The following is a 17,544-nucleotide window of genomic DNA, read 5'->3' on the forward strand; positions in this document are numbered from 1 at the left end:
CTTTTTGATAACAGGCTTTCAGTATGTGACACTTTTTTCTCTTACTTTTCTAGTTGCTCCTTTTTTGTTTCCATTGTTTCAAAGTGTGGAAGAGCATAGAGTTCAGCCTTTGAACTTACTCTCTAAACTTACCTCCTGTCACTTTCTCTCTGGCTCTATCCCTTTCACCTTGGTTTCTTTGCTAATCCTTTACCACCTGAGCATGTTTGATTTGCTTCAGGAATGGTCCTCTGATGGTTATCTTCATGGCCAGCTGTTTCTCCAGTTTTTATTCGAAAGTTATTTTCTCAGTAAGGCCTTTTCCCAAACAGGTCCTGTCTGGGGGTTAGTATTGGTGGGAAGGGGATAGGATATAAGGAATGGGTGTAGGATGGTGAATGTAGTAGAAATATTATGTACTCATGTATGAAAATAGAAAAATGAGACCCATTGAAACTATTCCAGGAATGGGAGAAGAGGGGATAAAGGAGAATGAAGGAGGGGTGAATTCAACTGTGATATATTGTGTGAACTTTTATAAATGTCAAAATGTACCCCTAGTATAATAACAATATAATAAAAAAAGAAAACTACATAACCCACCCAAATACTCCCCATGCCCTTTCTCTGCATTATTTTCTGTGGCAATTAGCATATTATATAGTTTAATTAGTTATCTGGTTTGTATTTCTTCCCCCTCAGAATATATGTTCCATGAATATAGAAGTCCTCAAAAAACACTTACTAAAAAAGTGAATGAAAAGGCACACTATTAAATCCATGTTATTGGAGAATATGTAACTTGTAGGTAACTGCATGCTGCTACTAATAATTGAGAAATTATTATCTGGATCTGAAAATACTTTTGATTCATTTGGTGTTGACATCATTTACTTTAAAAGCTTTTGCTTTCTCCTTCCCTGTATATAGTATTGTGTGTTTATTTATATTTTAATTTATTTTTTCATGGTGTAGGATTCTTATTTTTTATGTTTAATTGATGCATAACACTATAAAAATAATTTTTATTTTAGTGTTTGGTTGATATATTTGTTTTAAGACTATGCCCATGGGATAGTTATGCTGAATTATTAGATCAGGAAAGAGTCATAAAAAGCATTAAAACGCCATTCTAATTCTCTGAAAGTCTCAGAGGCTGAAAATAAGTCATCACCTATTTGCGTATTTATAACTTAATTTATTTCTGTAAACATTTTACTTCTATACTATTATTGGGAAAAATTACAAAATAGGTTCATTGTAAGAAGGCTTAAGCATTATTTGAGAATTGCAAATGTAGCTTATAATATTGGAAAGTCTGTTAAAATAAGAAAGCTCAATTATTCCTTCTAGAAGTTGCCAATTTATAGTCTGAATTTCTTAGAAAAAAATTCTGTTATCTATCCATAATTATGCTCTTTTCTCATAGTTCTAGTACTTTCATAGCTAATAAGCAAAAAAGGAAAAGATATTTTTACTGAAATGATATTTATATCCACATGCTGGCATAAACGTAACATAATGCTTATAACTACTGCATTTAATCTATCATGTTATGCCCACCAAGATGCAACGAGTCTTCATGTATATAGCTGTATAACCCACGCAATTTATCTGACCTTCTGGACCTTAGATCTTCTATCTATTAAATAGGTGTAATTATAGTGTCAACTTTATAGGATCATTGTGATCAAACACAATAATGACTGTAGAGCAATGGCATAATTACAGGCATAAAGGCCAACACTGGGTAAGTGTTATGTGATAGAAGAGATAGGTATGTGTGTTTAGTCAAGATTCTTTTGGTTGCAAATAACAAAAGTTAAATCAAGCTAGATTTCATATATTCAATAAATTATTTATTGAGCATTTCTTATGTGTCTTTCTACGTGCCAGACGCAATGCTAGGAACTGGTAAGCAAAAAAGGAAACTTTATAATGATATAAGGTTCCACTTAGAATTCAGACTTGCAACTGAACTGCACTGAGAAAGAAATTGAACTGGGAACTGGACAGTTACTGCAAACCTAGGAAATATTCTGCCCCTCTATGTACTTCTTTTTGTAAACTGGTTTCATTTCTTCTCCTCTGTATATCAGGCTTTTTTGCAACAAAAAACTTTGATGGTATATTGAAGACAACTACTTCAAACTACTAAGTTCATATGGTAATGTTCCAACCACAAAGAGAGACTAATTGATGCTGTTTTATCTCCTTTGATCTTTTACCTTAATTTCAAAGTCTTAAGATAAGAATCAACTGTCCATTCTTGTCTAAAGTGGAGGTGAGCTAACAGGGAATTGTGGGTTGAACAAATATCCCAAAGGGTATGTACAGAAGTATTCTCTAATATTTATAAAACAGAAAACTAAGACCTAAGTTACTTTCACAAGTTCATGGGGGTAGTGGGTGCCAGAAATGGGGCTCCAATCCTGGGCTGCCCAAATTTATAATCAGTACATGAGAGTGGGTGCCCCTTTAAATTTTGCACCTTAGGAGCTTCCTTTGCTTACTTCACCTTTCCCCTAGCTCTGCTAATGCTTCAGGTTTGCTTGTTTCTTTGCTATGTATATGCTCCCTTAATAAAAACTGTCACATTCATAAATTTCAAAGAGATGCAATGTTTAAAAACAAAGTTTGATGGGTTTAATTTGTAAAAGATTTTGTAAAGAGAATTAGGTAATTATATGTGCTCTTATTAGTTTTGTATATCATTAAACAATTTGCCTCCAAAAAAATTCTACTGAAAGTGAAAACTTACCTTCCCATTCTGTTGGGATGTTCCCTACTTCATAGTCAATTTCTTTTTTATTTGCAGCTTCTACAAACCTTTTCTCTCGAATAATTTGTCCTGTAAGACAAAAGGGATTAACATATTTTAAATGAACCCATAACATAGTAGTTACTACAGTAATATTGTTTCTGATTTTACATACTGCTTCACATGTCAAAAGAAATTACCAGGAAAAAGAATAGATTACATGTTAGAAAAGCAATTTCTAAGTTACTATAAAAATTTCTATGATAGTATGCAAAATTAATTTTGGTGGAATAACTCTAGATCCTATGTAAAAAAAAAAAAAGGAAAAATCAGTCAATCCTGCAGGACCCTGATGACTAATAAAAACATTTTAATAATCAACAATGTTTGGCTCCTTCAAACTCACAAGTGTATATATTAAAGGTGCCAACAGTTGCTGTGACTGCCCAAGAGAATCAATTCATGGCCTTTACTAAGTAGGTAATAGACCCAAGACCTTGCTGCTACCCTGCCCCCACAGTACATTGGAAAAGCCAAGGGAATCAAGGCATGGAATTCTGTGGCCCATCTGAGTCACCATCTCTCAAATTAATGTAATGATGAGAGACAAAAAATGGTGAGCCTCAGGTATGGTAAGTCAGGTGAGAGATCAACATCTGGAGTGGGAATGGTAGCAACACAGAATCAGGAAAGCAGGGAGAACAGTAAAGAATGCAAAAAAACCCTATAGACTAATTTCCTTAATGAACACAGATGTAAATATTTTCAATAGAAACTTGGGAATCGAATTTCAATGCCATATTAAAAAAATCATACAACATGAACAAGTTGGTTTCATTCCAGGAAAGCAAAAATGTTTCAAGTGTCCAAATTAGTATATGCAATACAGCATATAAATATAATCAAGGACAAATATCACATGATCATTTCAATAGATGCAGAAAAAACCTTTGATAAAATTCAACATCCTTCATGATGCAAGACTGGAAGAAACTGAAAAAGAGAAGAATCACACTTTAACATAATAAAGGGTTTATAAAGCAAACCTAAAGTCAACATTACACTGTATGGGGAAAAACTGAAAGCATTTCCTCTACAATCAGGAATGAGACAAGGATTCAACTCTCTCTACTCTTATTCTATATATAGTGCTTGAAATCTTAGTCAGAGCAAGAAGGCAAGAAAAGAAATAAAAGGGATACTTAGGAAAGGAAGAAGTCAAATTATTCCTATTTGCAGAAGATATGATCTTATACTTAAAAGACCCTAAAGGCTTCACCATAAAACTCTTAGATCTGATACACACTTTTAGCAAAGTGTCTGCTGAACACAAAATCAACATACAAAAATTAGTAGCATTTCTATACAACAATAATGAACATGCTGAGAAAGAAATCAGGAAAACAATCCCATTCACAATAGCCTCAAATATCTAGAAACAAGCCTAAACAAGGAAGTGAAAGACCTCTATTAAGAAAACTATAAAACTATTAAAAAAGAAACTGAAGAAGACACTCCCATATTCATGGATTGACAGAATTAATATTAATATAATATTAATATTATGAAAATGGCTATACAGATTCAATGCAATCCTCATCAAAATTCCAATGAGATTCTTCACAGATATAGTAATATCAATCCTAAAATTCATATAGAAGTACAAAAGATACTGAATAGCCAAAGTGATTCTGAGAAAAAAAGAACAATGCAGGAGGTATCACAACATCTGATTTCAAATTATATTACAGAGCCTTAGTAACAAAAATAGCATGGTAGTGGTACAAAATTCAACATGTTGATCAGTGGAATAGAATAGACGATCCACTAATAAACTTGCATAGCTATAGCCATCTGATTCTTGATAAAGCTGCCAAAAAGCACATGCTGAAGAAAGGACAGCCTCCTTTTAAACTGGGAAAAATGGATATTCACATGTAGAAGACTGAAACTAGATCCCTATATATCAGTGTACAAAAATCAACTCAAAATGTATCACAGACCTTAAAGTAAGATCTGAAATTTTGATACCACTAGAGGAAAATATTGGCAGAACATGTCAAGATATAGGTATAGGCAATGACTTTCAAAATAGAGCTCTAACTGGTCAGGAAATAAGAGCAAGAATTGACAAATAATATTGCATTAAATTAACAAGCTTCTGCACATCAAAGGAAACAATGACCAGAGTCAAGACAGCCTACAGAATTAGAGAAAATCTTTGCCAGTTATACATCAGATGGGATGAATATATAAAGCATTAAAAAAATCAAACACCAAAACCCAAATAATGCAATCAATAAATAGGTAAATAAGTAGAACAGACAGTTCTCAGAAGGGTTGTATGATATATTTTAAGAAGTTTTGTAAATGTCACAATGTACCCCCAGTACAACAATTAAAAAAAAAAGTGCTCAACATCGTTAGCAATCAGGGAAATGCAAATCAAAACTACTTTGAGATTCCATTTCACCCTAGTAAGAATGGCTATCATCTAAAAAAAAAAAAAACAAACAGAGGATTCCAAGATGGCAGCTACAGGGAGGAAGCAGAAAGCATGCCTCCTATAGTAAAATCATCGAGAGACACTGGAGACACACCTTGCAGGTAAAACCACCGAGAAGAGGCAAAACTTTGACCCCCTCCACACCTCCAACCGGCGCAGAGCATCTCCACTTCACGTTAAATGGAGAAATCAGGAGGGCCCCTGGGCTGCCAGTCACCCATGCCCAGACGGCTTGGGAAGATGCGGACAAGGTGAGCTTAGCAAGTACCGCGGTACTCCCACAGACAAGCCTGGGCCAGATCAGCATAGCCCCCTGGACAGACTGACCTCCACCCGGGGAAAAAAAAGAAACTGAGAAATAAGCAATAAGAACAACAAAGACACACGGGAAAGAGGGTGGGGCGCACTGAACACCGAAGATTGGGGGAAGAAAATCCTTCCCGGAACTGTAAATAAACAAGACGGACAGGCCAGAGAGGCTACGCAGGAACGGGGGCACACGCCCAACAACCAGGAGCAGGAAAGCTTGTGTGAGTGGCGAGGGAGGAAAACTCCACAGGAGAGGAGGGAAGACCCACTTCCCACGTGAGCTGAAAACAAACATGGCAGCTGGCAGGAGCAGCAGCACCACCCAGTAATCACAAGCGGGAAAGCTTGTAAAAGTGGTGGTGGGAGGAAAACTCCACAGGAGAGAGGGGAAGACCCACTTCCCATGTGAGCTGTAAACAAACACGCAGGCCTGAGAAAGCGGGTGCAGTATCACCTCCCCCAGTGTGCTTGGAAAGGGGAAAGCTTGTAGCAGAGGCTCAAGCATAGGAGAACTCTGAGTAAACAAAGCCTGCAGGGCCAAGCTAGTGCTAAACTCACCCCTGAGATCTGCATAAATAACGCCTCCAGCAACAGCAGGCTGACAGCAAGGGGCAGGCAAGCCACAGCCACAGATACCATTCACAGATCTGTCTCCTCTTTTTTTTTTTTTTCTCTCTCCCTACCTTTGATGAGAAAACAACCGAACTACACCCGCATGCTGAAAAACTTACTGAAACTGTATTGCATTTAAACTTGGGACACTTTGTGGGTTTTTTTTGGTTTTTTTGTGGGTTTTTTGGTGTTTTGTTCTACTTTATGTGTTCCCTTTGATGAGACAATTACAGAACAACATCTGAGGCACCATCTCCAGCAATGGAGACTGAGATGGACACCAAAACTATTAAGACTGAAACTTCATTGCATTTGAACTTGGAGGTTTTTTTTTCATTTTGTTTATTTTATATATATATATATATATGTATATATATATACATATATATATATTACTTTCATTTACTTATTTTTTTATTCTTATCTTTATTCTTTTTATTTTTTATTTTCAATCCTCTCTCTGTCTCTCTAAGGCCTGTTCAGCTTACTGTCGATTAGTACACTAACGCTCCCTGTTTATAACTTTGAAACTTTCTTGTTTGATTCCTTGTTTTGTTTTTTCCTACTTGTCTGTTTGTTTTTCCCTTTTCTTTAACTCCTTCTTTCCATCTCCTCTCACCCTTCCATTATAAATATTACCATTGTTATTATTGCATGCTAGAAAATACTTAATTGCACACAGTACAGGGACAGTAACAACACCAAGGACAATGATGGGAAGACAGAAAAAAAAAGGGAAACCAGTTTCCCCACAGCAAAAAATTTGTACAGGAACCAGAGGGAAATGAAGAAAACAGATACTCAGATCCAGACTCCAACAAAATGAAGATAAACTATGCCAAAGAATCCAATGAAGCCCACAAGAATAATTTAAAAGAAGACATACTACAGGTACTCAATGAGAATTTTATAGAGATGATACTGGATAGGGTCAACCAAAATGTACAGGAGACACTCAAGAAATTCTAAGACAACAAAAATAGAGAATTTGAAAAAACAAAAGAAGAAATAAAGGAAACCATAGAAGCACTGTATAAAGAACAAAGTGAAAAAGAGAACACGATGAATAAACAGATAAATGAACTCAGGACAAAAATAGACAACATTAAAGAGGAAACCACCCAGGATATGGAAAATCTCAGAAAAAAGAACGAAACAGAACTGCAAAACAAAACAGAAGGCCAATCCAGCAGAATAGAACAAACAGAAGACAGAATCTCAGAACTTGAAGATGAAATGGTAATTAAAGGAAAAACTGAAGAACTATTAATTAAACAACTCAAGACCTGTGAAAAGAAAATGCAAGAACTCACCGACTCCATCAAAAGACCAAACTTGAGAATCATGGGCATCGAAGAAGGAGAAGAGGTGCAAGCGAAGGGAATGTGTAATCTATTCAGCAAAATAATAACGGAAAATTTCCTAAATCTAGAGAAAGATATTCCCATACAGATGCAAGAGGCCTCCAGGACACCAAACAGAACACATCAAAATAGAACTACCCCACGACATATCATCATTAAAACAACAAGTTCAGAAACTAAGGAAAGAATATTGAAGGCTGTAAGAGAGAAAAAACAAGTAACATACAAAGGTAAACCCATCAAAATCACAGCAGACTTCTCAACAGAAACATTCAAAGCAAGAAGAGCGTGGGGAGAGATCTTCCGGGCACTGAATGAAAATAACTTCAACCCCAGGATACTCTACCAGCAAAATTATCATTCAAAATAGATGGAGCAATACAAGTCTTCCATGATAAGCAGAAACTAAAACAATATGTGACCACAAAGCCACCATTACAAAAGATTCTGCAAGGGATTCTGCACACAGAAAGTGAAACCCAACTTAACCATGAAAAGACAGGCAGCACCAAACCACAGGAAAAGAAAAAGCAAGACAGTAGAGAGTAACATCAAGTTAGGTACACACAATCAAACCTTCAAACAACTAAGACAACTAAATGGCCGGAATCACCACATACCTATCAGTACTAACGCTTAATGTTAATGGACTTAATTCACCCATCAAAAGACACCGTTTGACAAAATGGATTAAAAAAGAAGATCCAACAATTTGTTGCTTACAGGAGACTCATCTCACCGACAGAAATAAGCATATGCTTAGGATGAAAGGCTGGAAGAAGATTTACCAAGCCAATGGCCCCCAAAAACAGGCAGGAGTAGCAATACTTATCTCTGACAAAGTAGACTTCAAACCTACATTGATCAAACGAGATAAAGAAGGACATTCCATACTAATAAAAGGGGAAATAGACTAAAAGGAAATAATAATCATCAATCTGTATGCACCCAATGTCAACACACCCAATTTATCAAACATGCCCTGAAAGACCTAAAAGCATATATAAACGCCAACACAGTGGTTGTGGGAGACTTTAACACCCCATTATCATCAATAGATAGGTCATCCAAACAAAAAATCAATAAAGAAATCCAAGATCTAAAATATGCAATAGATCAAATGGACCTAGTAGATGTCTACAGAACATTTCATCCAACCTCTACACAATATACATTCTTCTCAGCAGCCCATGGAACCTTCTCCAAAATAGATCATATCCTAGGGCACAAAGCAAGCCTCAGCAAATATAAGAAAATAGAAATTATACCGTGCATACTATGTGATCACAATGCAGTAAAAGCAGAACTCAACAACAAAAGTAAAGACAAAAAACATGCAAACAGCTGGAAACTAAATAACTCATTACTTAATGAAGAATGGATCACCGATGCAATAAAAGAGGATATTAAAAAGTTCCTGGAAGTCAATGAAAATGAAAACACAACCTACCGGAACCTATGGGACACAGCTAAGGCAGTCCTGAGAGGAAAGTTTATAGCCATGAGTGCATATATTAAAAAGATTGAAAAACCCAAATCAATGACCTAATGATAAATCTCAAACTCCTAGAAAAACAAGAACAAGCAAATCCCAAAACAAATAGAAGGAGAGAAATAATAAAAATAGGAGCTGAAATCAACGAAACAGAAACCACAAAAACCATACAAAGAATTAATGAAACAAAAAGTTGTTTCTTTGAAAAAATAAACAAGATCGATAGACCCCTGGCAAACCTGACTAAAATGAGGAGAGAAAAAACCCAAGTTAGTAGAATCAGGAATGCAAAAGGGGAGATAACAACAAACTCCATGGAAGTCCAGGAAATCATCAGAGACTACTTTGAGAACCTATATTCAAATAAATTTGAAAATCTAAAAGAAATGGACAGATTTCTAGATACATATGATCATCCAAAACTGAACCAAGAGGAAATTAATCACCTGAATAGACCTATAACACAAAATGAAATTAAAGCAGCAATCAAGAGTCTCCCCAAAAAGAAAAGTCCAGGACCTGATGGATTCTCTGCTGAATTCTATAAGACCTTTAAAGAAGAACTGATACAAACCCTCCTTAAACTGTTCCACGAAATAGAAAGGGAAGGAAAACTGCCAAACACATTTTATGAAGCCAGTATTACACTTATCCCAAAACCAGGCAAAGACACCTCCAAAAAGGAGAACTATAGGCCAATCTCCTTAATGAACATTGACTCAAAAATCCTCAACAAAATAATGGCAAACCGAATTCAGCAACACATCAAAAAGATTATTCACTACGACCAAGTAGGCTTCATCCCAGGGATGCAGGGGTGGTTCAACATAAGAAAATCAATAAATGTAATAAACCACATTAACGGAAGCAAAGACAAAAACCACTTGATCATCTCAATAGATGCAGAAAAAGCCTTTGATGAGATCTAACACCATTTCATGATAAAAGCTCTAAGAAAACTAGGAATAGAAGGAAAGTACCTCAACATTATAAAAGCTATATATGACAAACCTACAGCATGCATTATACTTAACGGAGAAAAACTGAAACCATTCCCTCTAAAATCAGGAACCAGACAAGGATGCCCACTATCTCCACTCCTATTCAACATAGTACTGGAATTCCTAGCCAGAGCAATTAGGCAAGAAGAAGGAATAAAAGGAATATAAATAGGTAAAGAAACCGTCAAAATATCCCTATTTGCAGACGACATGATCCTATACCTTAAAGACCCAAAAAACTCTACTCAGAAGCTCCTAGACATCATCAATAGCTATAGCAAGGTAGCAGGATATAAAATCAACATAGAAAAATCATTAGCATTTCTATACACTAACAATGAGGAAACGGAAAAAGAATGTATGAAAACAATTCCATTTACAATAGCCTCAAAAAAAATCAAATACCTAGGTGTAAACCTAACAAAAGATGTGAACGACCCCTACAAGGAAAACTATACACTTCTGAAGAAAGAGATTGAGGAAGACTATAGAAAGTGGAGAGATCTCCCATGTTCATGGATTGGTAGAGTTAACATAGTAAAAATGTCGATACTCCCAAAAGTAATCTACATGTTTAATGCAATTCCCATCAAAATTCCAATGACAGGGGGGAGAAATGACCCAAGCCTTGTATGCACATATGAATAATAAAACAAACAAACAAAAAAAACAAATGGGTGTGTTTGTGGTGTGTGTGTGTGTGTGTGTGTGTGTGTGTGTGTGTGTGTGTGTGTGTGTGGCTTAAACACTGTTCATGGGAATATAAATTAGTCCAGTTGCTATGGAAATCAGTATACAGGTTCCTCAAGAAACTAAAACCAGAACTACCATATAATTCACCTCTACCACTCATAGGTATATACAGGAAGGAATCAAATTCAGCAATAAAATATACCTATATATCCATGTTTATTGAGGCACTATTCATAAAGAGTGTCTGTGTACCCACAAACTAGATCATGAACTGCTCTTCTTGTCTTTCCATTTACACACAAATAAGTATGACTTTTTAATTGTTACAGATTTGTTAAGTTTTTAAATGAAATTAATAGACCTAAAAATAAGAATACAAAGGTAATTTTCATTTCACAATTATACAGAAATACATATATAAAGAAAATGTGATAAATATATATAAAATGCAGCATTATTTAGCCACACAGAAGAACAAAATTATGTTGTGTGCAGGAAAATGGAACTGGAAATAATGTTAAATGAAATAAGCCAGACTCAGATTTATCACCTATTTTCTCTCACATGTAGAAGTTAGATAAAAAAAAAAAAAGACATGAAAGTAGAAGGGGCACTACTTTGGAAGAGGAAGGAAATGGGGAGGAATGACAAGATAAGGCAATGGTGGCTGAATATGGTCAAAGAACTTGATATGCATGTTTGAAAAGGTCACAATGAAACCCATTGTTTTGTATCATTAATATATGTTAATAAAAATTAATTACAAAAAGGAAAAAGGTGGAGAGTATTTAAGGAAAGGATGATTATACCTACTTTTTATACTTCTCAAAAATAAAAATTTGATTAGTACCTATTTAAGTTCATATGGAAGTCATGAAACTATTTTCTTTTGTTTTCAAAAAGTCTTAATTATATCCTTCAAAGTACCTTTGTTAAAATGGTGGCTTCAAAATATGTTGTCTGTCATTGAATCTTTGAGCTAGAGAAAGTAAGTAGGTTTTCTATTTCCCAATAGTTAATAAGCATGCCTGCTTCCTCCAGGGAACTCTTAATCTGAGAAGATGTGGTGAGTAAAGAAAAAGGGAGCAGCCTCGTTTAACAGTGATGAGACCAGTTGGGCATAGAAATCTGGGACTTGCAGAGCACTTCTTTCTCTTACTGCCCCTACACCAAAATTACACTATCCTAAATAGACTGGGTGACATAATTAAAAGAAATGGACATTATTGCCTTCTAATTTGTCTCCTATACTACCAGAAATTCTACTAACTATAAAGTCCTTCAAGGGGGGGGCAAGGACTTCTGGAAGTCACTGTGTAGATGAAAGGCACAAAGGGCAGTCTGAGATGGAATGGCTGGTGTAGTTTGCTCTGTCTTAGAGTAAGTAAAAGGCTGGAAGTTCATAGACAAACCATTAATGGCCAGTAACTCTGAAGTATGTGGCTAGGGAAGCTCTGCATATCATTACAAATTCATTTAGTCAGTCTGATTTAATTCTAAAGTAGAAGTTCCCAATTTATAAAGAAAAGTTCTTTTCCTTATCCAACCTAGTAAATTTACAGTAGGGCAGGGGATTGGTAGTAAAATCCCCAAGTTATAGGGACAAGGGCTATGGTAAAAGTAGCCTATAGCAATGATAGTTACATTTCTCTCATGCAGAGGCTTAATATGTATACATGTATTTTCAATAAGATACTGTTTATGTTCATATATATGTATACAGCATAACAAGAGTTACTCTAAAGTATATTACATACCAATTTTCAAAATGTTTGAGAGTCAAAATACCTGTGTCTTCCTACAAAACTTATGTAAGCCTAAGATATAAGTATGTCCTTTTAGCAATCATAGTTAAAGAAATGAAAACAATCATCTGAAATATAAAATAGGAGAAAGGACTGTGATAGAACATGTGTGGTCTACAAGCTTCTAAATATATCTTTTAGCACATAAGAAGGATAAAGAGGTCTACATATTGAAAGTATATTTGTGTATTTGTGACATCAAAATTACCTTTTTATTCTTATTTTTAGGTCTATTAATTTCATTTAAAATCTTGAACAAACTGTAAAAATTAAAGTCATACTTATTTGTGTGTAAATGGAAAGACAAGAAGAGCAATTCATGAGCTAGTTAAATTCTTTAATAATTAATGAGTAAAACTTTGTTTACAAATAGGTGACAACCACATGAGAGGAGTAAGGTAAAAGGAAACTAAGAAGATGATTTTGGTTGATGTACTCTCTATACAAGAATGAATATAGAATTTTTAAATTGGTTGAAACTACTGTAAGAGAGGGACAGAAGGTAGAATGAAGAAAAATAGAGGAGATGAACCAGTTGGGACTGTAATACATATATACATGGAAATATCACAAGGAAACTCCCTGTGTAGCTATCTTTATCTTAAACAAGCAAAAATATCATTTCTTTACTTTTTTTCTTCTACAAAATCAGAGAACAGGAGGGTGGAACAGACAGGTCAAGTGGGGGAAGTGAGGAAAGGGTCAGTACCAGTGGTAGGGGGGAAGGGTGTAGGAGGGTGAATACAGTGCAAATACTGGGTACACATGTATGTAAATGCAAAAATGATACCTATTGAAACTATTCCAGGAATGGGGGGGGGGATAAAGGAGAGGGACGGAGGGGATGAATTCAAGTATGATATTTGATACATTGTAAGAACTTTTGTAAATGCCACAATGTACCCCAACTCAGCACAATTAAAAAAAAAAAACTCACCTACTTAAAAAATAGCAAGAGAAAATTAAAAAATACTGAAATCATAACTAACAAAAAAAAGGTAACATTAAAGACTTACTTTAAAAAGCATACATCTTTAGAAATATAAAACTATTAGTTTATCAAATAAATTCTTTGTAATCAGATAGAACATTTTTCCCCTTAAAATAATTCCATTCTTAGGAATATATCCTACTTGTGTGATTTTTATGAAATGGGAATGAAATTTATATTTCCTGTTGAGTAAGAAATGATGTAAAAACTGTATGTTTACTTATTCCAATATGGTGTCATGCAATATTTGGAAAGACACCCTACTTATCATAGCAAAAAACCTTCAATACCAGTAAATAAAGCAAATTTAAATATGTGCTCAACTGTTAAGTTTTAGTGTCTAATTTACATTAGTAAAATCAACTTAATAACAAATATTTAATTTAATGTAGTACAGGCTTAATAAGTCCTCATGCAACACAAATTTGACATTGGTATACTCAATGAGCATTAAGCAAAAAATATATAGTGTTTTTTTTTTTAATGGCAAACAGTATTGGACATAATAGAAACAGTCAAAACAAAAGTCTGAATTCAAGATTGTAATGGTATATGGGTTTAAACATTAAGGAAATAACAGTATTTTTTGTACATAAAAAAATTTAAAGGCAGTTGCCATTAAGCAAATTGCCTGAGAAAGGTTCAGATATCCAATACCTTTGTTTAGAAAATTATGGCTCTCATTTAGTTAAAAAAAGAAAGGAAAAGGTGACATCCCCAGGCACAGTGTAGATAACAGGGGTTTAGGTGAAACACAGATTTCATCTGTCCGACTGAGTTTCTGGGATAGGATATGTAAACCCTGGACACAGATGGGAACAGATTCTATAGCATGAAGTCTTAAACCTGGAGTCTTAGACGACATATATGCCTCAGGTATGTAATAAATTTTGTGTCCTTTTCCTGTTACATAAAAAAGTCCCAAACCTCAGTCAAGTACCATCAGTCATTCAAGTACTATCTTTGCAACTTTTTGCTATGCCTTGTAGTATTATATCCTTAATATTTTTCATTAAGTCTTACTTTTTTCTTCAAAATTTACTTTAACCTTATCCTAGAAGATAAGGATAAGGTTAAAGTACATTCATGTACTAGTTGCATTTTTTCATTCATTCAAGCATTAAAGTAGATACAGGAGTAAAAAACAGAGTTGTCTTGTATAACTCAGTCATCTTGTAGACCACATGTGGACAACTATACTGCAGAACACCCTGTACAGCTACAGCCCCAGCAATACATGGTTTTACAGAGCATAGGAACCAATACAACCAGTAATAAATTCCTGTCCACTGAGTGGCTGATGAATATCACAGTATTGCTAGTGTTACCTTTTACTTCATAACATCTTACCATGCACAATAATATGTTAAGTCTGAAGAAGGGAGAGTCCTCAAATTCCAAGGGTGACCAGATTTAAAAAAAAAAAATCTAACATTTATGGCATGTTTACCATATGCCACACATTGAAACTTTGTATGAGTAATTTTCCTATAACTTTCTTTTTTGTTGCTGTTTTTTTTTTAATTTATTTATTCACATGTGCATAAATTGTTTGGGTCATTTCTCCTCCCTACACCCTGCCCCTCCCTCTCCCCCCACCCCCTGTTGCTTCCAGGCAGAACCTATTCTGCCCTTATCTCTAATTTTGTTGAAGAGAAAACATAAGCAATAATAAGAAAGACAAAACATTTTCGCTAATTGAGATAAGGATGGCTACACAAGGAGATTCCTAGCATTGCTTCCATGTACAAATGTGTTACAACCCAAGTAGATTCATCTGTAACTGACCTTTTCACTAGTTCCTGATCCCCTTCTCATATTGACCTCTGTTGCTTTAAGGTTTCTATATTTGTTCCTCTGCAGTGGGGACATCAAATACTATCATGTTTTGGGTTTCTTATCTATCCCCATACCTCCTGTATATGCTCTCCCCTTAGCCTGTGACCCAAGTCCAACCACATTGCTGTATTTGCCCTAGATCTAACGTCTGCATGTGAGGGAGAACATATGATTTTTGGTCTTCTGAGCCTGGCTAACCTCGTTCAGAATGATGTTCTCCAGTTCCATCCATTTACTTGAGAATGATAAGATTTCATGCTTCTTCATAGCTGAGTAAAATTCTATTGTGTATAAATACCACATTTTCTTTTTTTTTTTGTCTTTTCTTTTTTGGTGCTGGGATTGAACCCAGGGCCTCACACATGCTAGGCAAGCGCTGTACCACCGAGCTACATCCCAGCCCAATACCACATTTTCTTAATCCATTCGTCAGTAGTGGGGCATCTTGGCTGTTTCCATAACTTGGCTATTGTGAATAGCGCTGCAATAAACATGGGTGTGCAGGTGCCTCTGGAGTAACCTGTGTTGCATTCCTTGGGTATATCCCCAGGAGTGGGATTGCTGGATCATATGGCAGATCTATGTTTAGATTTTTAAGAAACCTCCAAATTATTTTCCACAGTGGTTGCACTAGCTTGCATTCCCACCAGCAGTGTACAAGGGTTCCTTTTTTCCCCCACATCCTCACCAACACCTATTGTTAGTGGTGTTTTTGATGATGGCTATTCTAACAGGGGTGAGGTGGAATCTTAGTGTTGTTTTGATTTGCATTTTCTTTAATGCTAGAGATGGTGAGCATTTTTTCTTTTTTCTTTTATTTGCCATTTGAGAAAGTTCTATTTAGTTCAGTTGCCCATTTCTTTATTGGTTCACTGATTTTGGGAGAGTTTAGTTTTTTAAGTTCCCTGTATATTCTGGTTATCAGTCCTTTGTCTGATGTATAGCTGGAAAATATTTTCTCCCACTCTGTGGGTGGTCTCTTCAGTTTAGAGACCATTTCTTTTGTTGTACAGAAGCTTTGTAGTTTTATGAAGTCCCATTTGTCCATCCTTTCTCTTAGTTGCTGAGCTGCTGAGGTTCTATTGAGGAAGTCTTTGCCTATCCCTATTACTTCCAGAGTGTTTCCTGCTCTTTCCTGTACCAATTTCAGAGTTTCAGGTCTGATATTAAGGTCCTTGATCCATTTTGAGTTGATACTAGTATGGGTGATAAACATGGATCTAGTTTCAGTTTTTTGCAGACAGATAAACACTTTCCCCAACATTTGTTGAAGAAGCTGTCTTTTCTCCATCATATATTTTTAGCACCTTTGTCAAAAATAAGGTGGGCATAGTTGTGTGGATTCATATCCGGGTCCTCTACTACTCCACTGGTCTTCATGTCTGTTTTTATGGCAGTACTATGCTGTTTTTATTGCTATTGCTTTTGTAATATAGTTTGAAGTTGGGTATTGTGATACTGTCAGCATTGCTCTATTTGCTGAGTATTGCCTTGGCTATTTGCAGTCTCTTGTGTTTCCAAATGAATTTTAGGGTAGATTTTTTCAATCTCTGTGATGAATGTCCTTGGTACTTTGATGGGAAATGCATTAAACATGTAGATTGCTTTTGGTAGTATAGCCATTTTTACTATGTTGATTCTACCAATCCATGAGCATGGGAGATCTTTCCACCTTCTGTAGTCTTCCTTGATCTCTTTCTTCAGGGATTTGTAGTTCTCCTTATAGAGGTCATTCACATCCTTTGTTAAGTTTACTCCTAGGTATTTGGGGTTTTTTTTGAGACTACTGTAAATGGAATTGTTTCCATATATTCTTTCTCAGTTTGTTCATTATTGGTGGATAGAAAAGCTAATAACTTATGTAAGATAATTTTGTATCCTGCCACCTTGCTGTAGCTGTTTATGGTATCTAGGAGTTTTTGGGTAGAGTTTTTTGGGTCTTTAAGTTATAGGATCATATCATCTGCAAATAGGGATATTTTGACAGTTTCTTTACCTATTTGTATTTCTTTTATTTCTTCTTCTTGCCTAATTGCTGTGGCTAGGAATTCCAGTACTATGTTGAATAGGAGTGGGGATAGTGGGCACCCTTGTCTCATTCTTGATTTTAGGGGAAATGGTTTCAGTTTTTCACCATTAAGTATGATGTTGGCTATAGGTTTGTCATATACAGCCTTTACAATGTTGAG

The 17,544-nt window shown here is 35.4% G+C and overlaps 1 protein-coding gene across 1 annotated transcript in view; it reads right to left on the reverse strand.

Moving 5' to 3' along the window:
* Nucleotides 1-17,544, reverse strand: part of Ndufaf2 (NADH:ubiquinone oxidoreductase complex assembly factor 2) — a 181,408-nt gene that overhangs the window by 74,112 nt on the left and 89,752 nt on the right. Inside the window, exon 2 of the mRNA XM_074077434.1 lies at nucleotides 2,741-2,830. Within this exon, the coding sequence (XP_073933535.1) occupies nucleotides 2,741-2,830 (90 nt within the window). The remainder of the gene's footprint in view (nucleotides 1-2,740; nucleotides 2,831-17,544) is intronic.

Source organism: Castor canadensis, chromosome 6, assembly GCF_047511655.1.
Source record: "Castor canadensis chromosome 6, mCasCan1.hap1v2, whole genome shotgun sequence".
Taxonomy (NCBI): domain Eukaryota; kingdom Metazoa; phylum Chordata; class Mammalia; order Rodentia; family Castoridae; genus Castor; species Castor canadensis.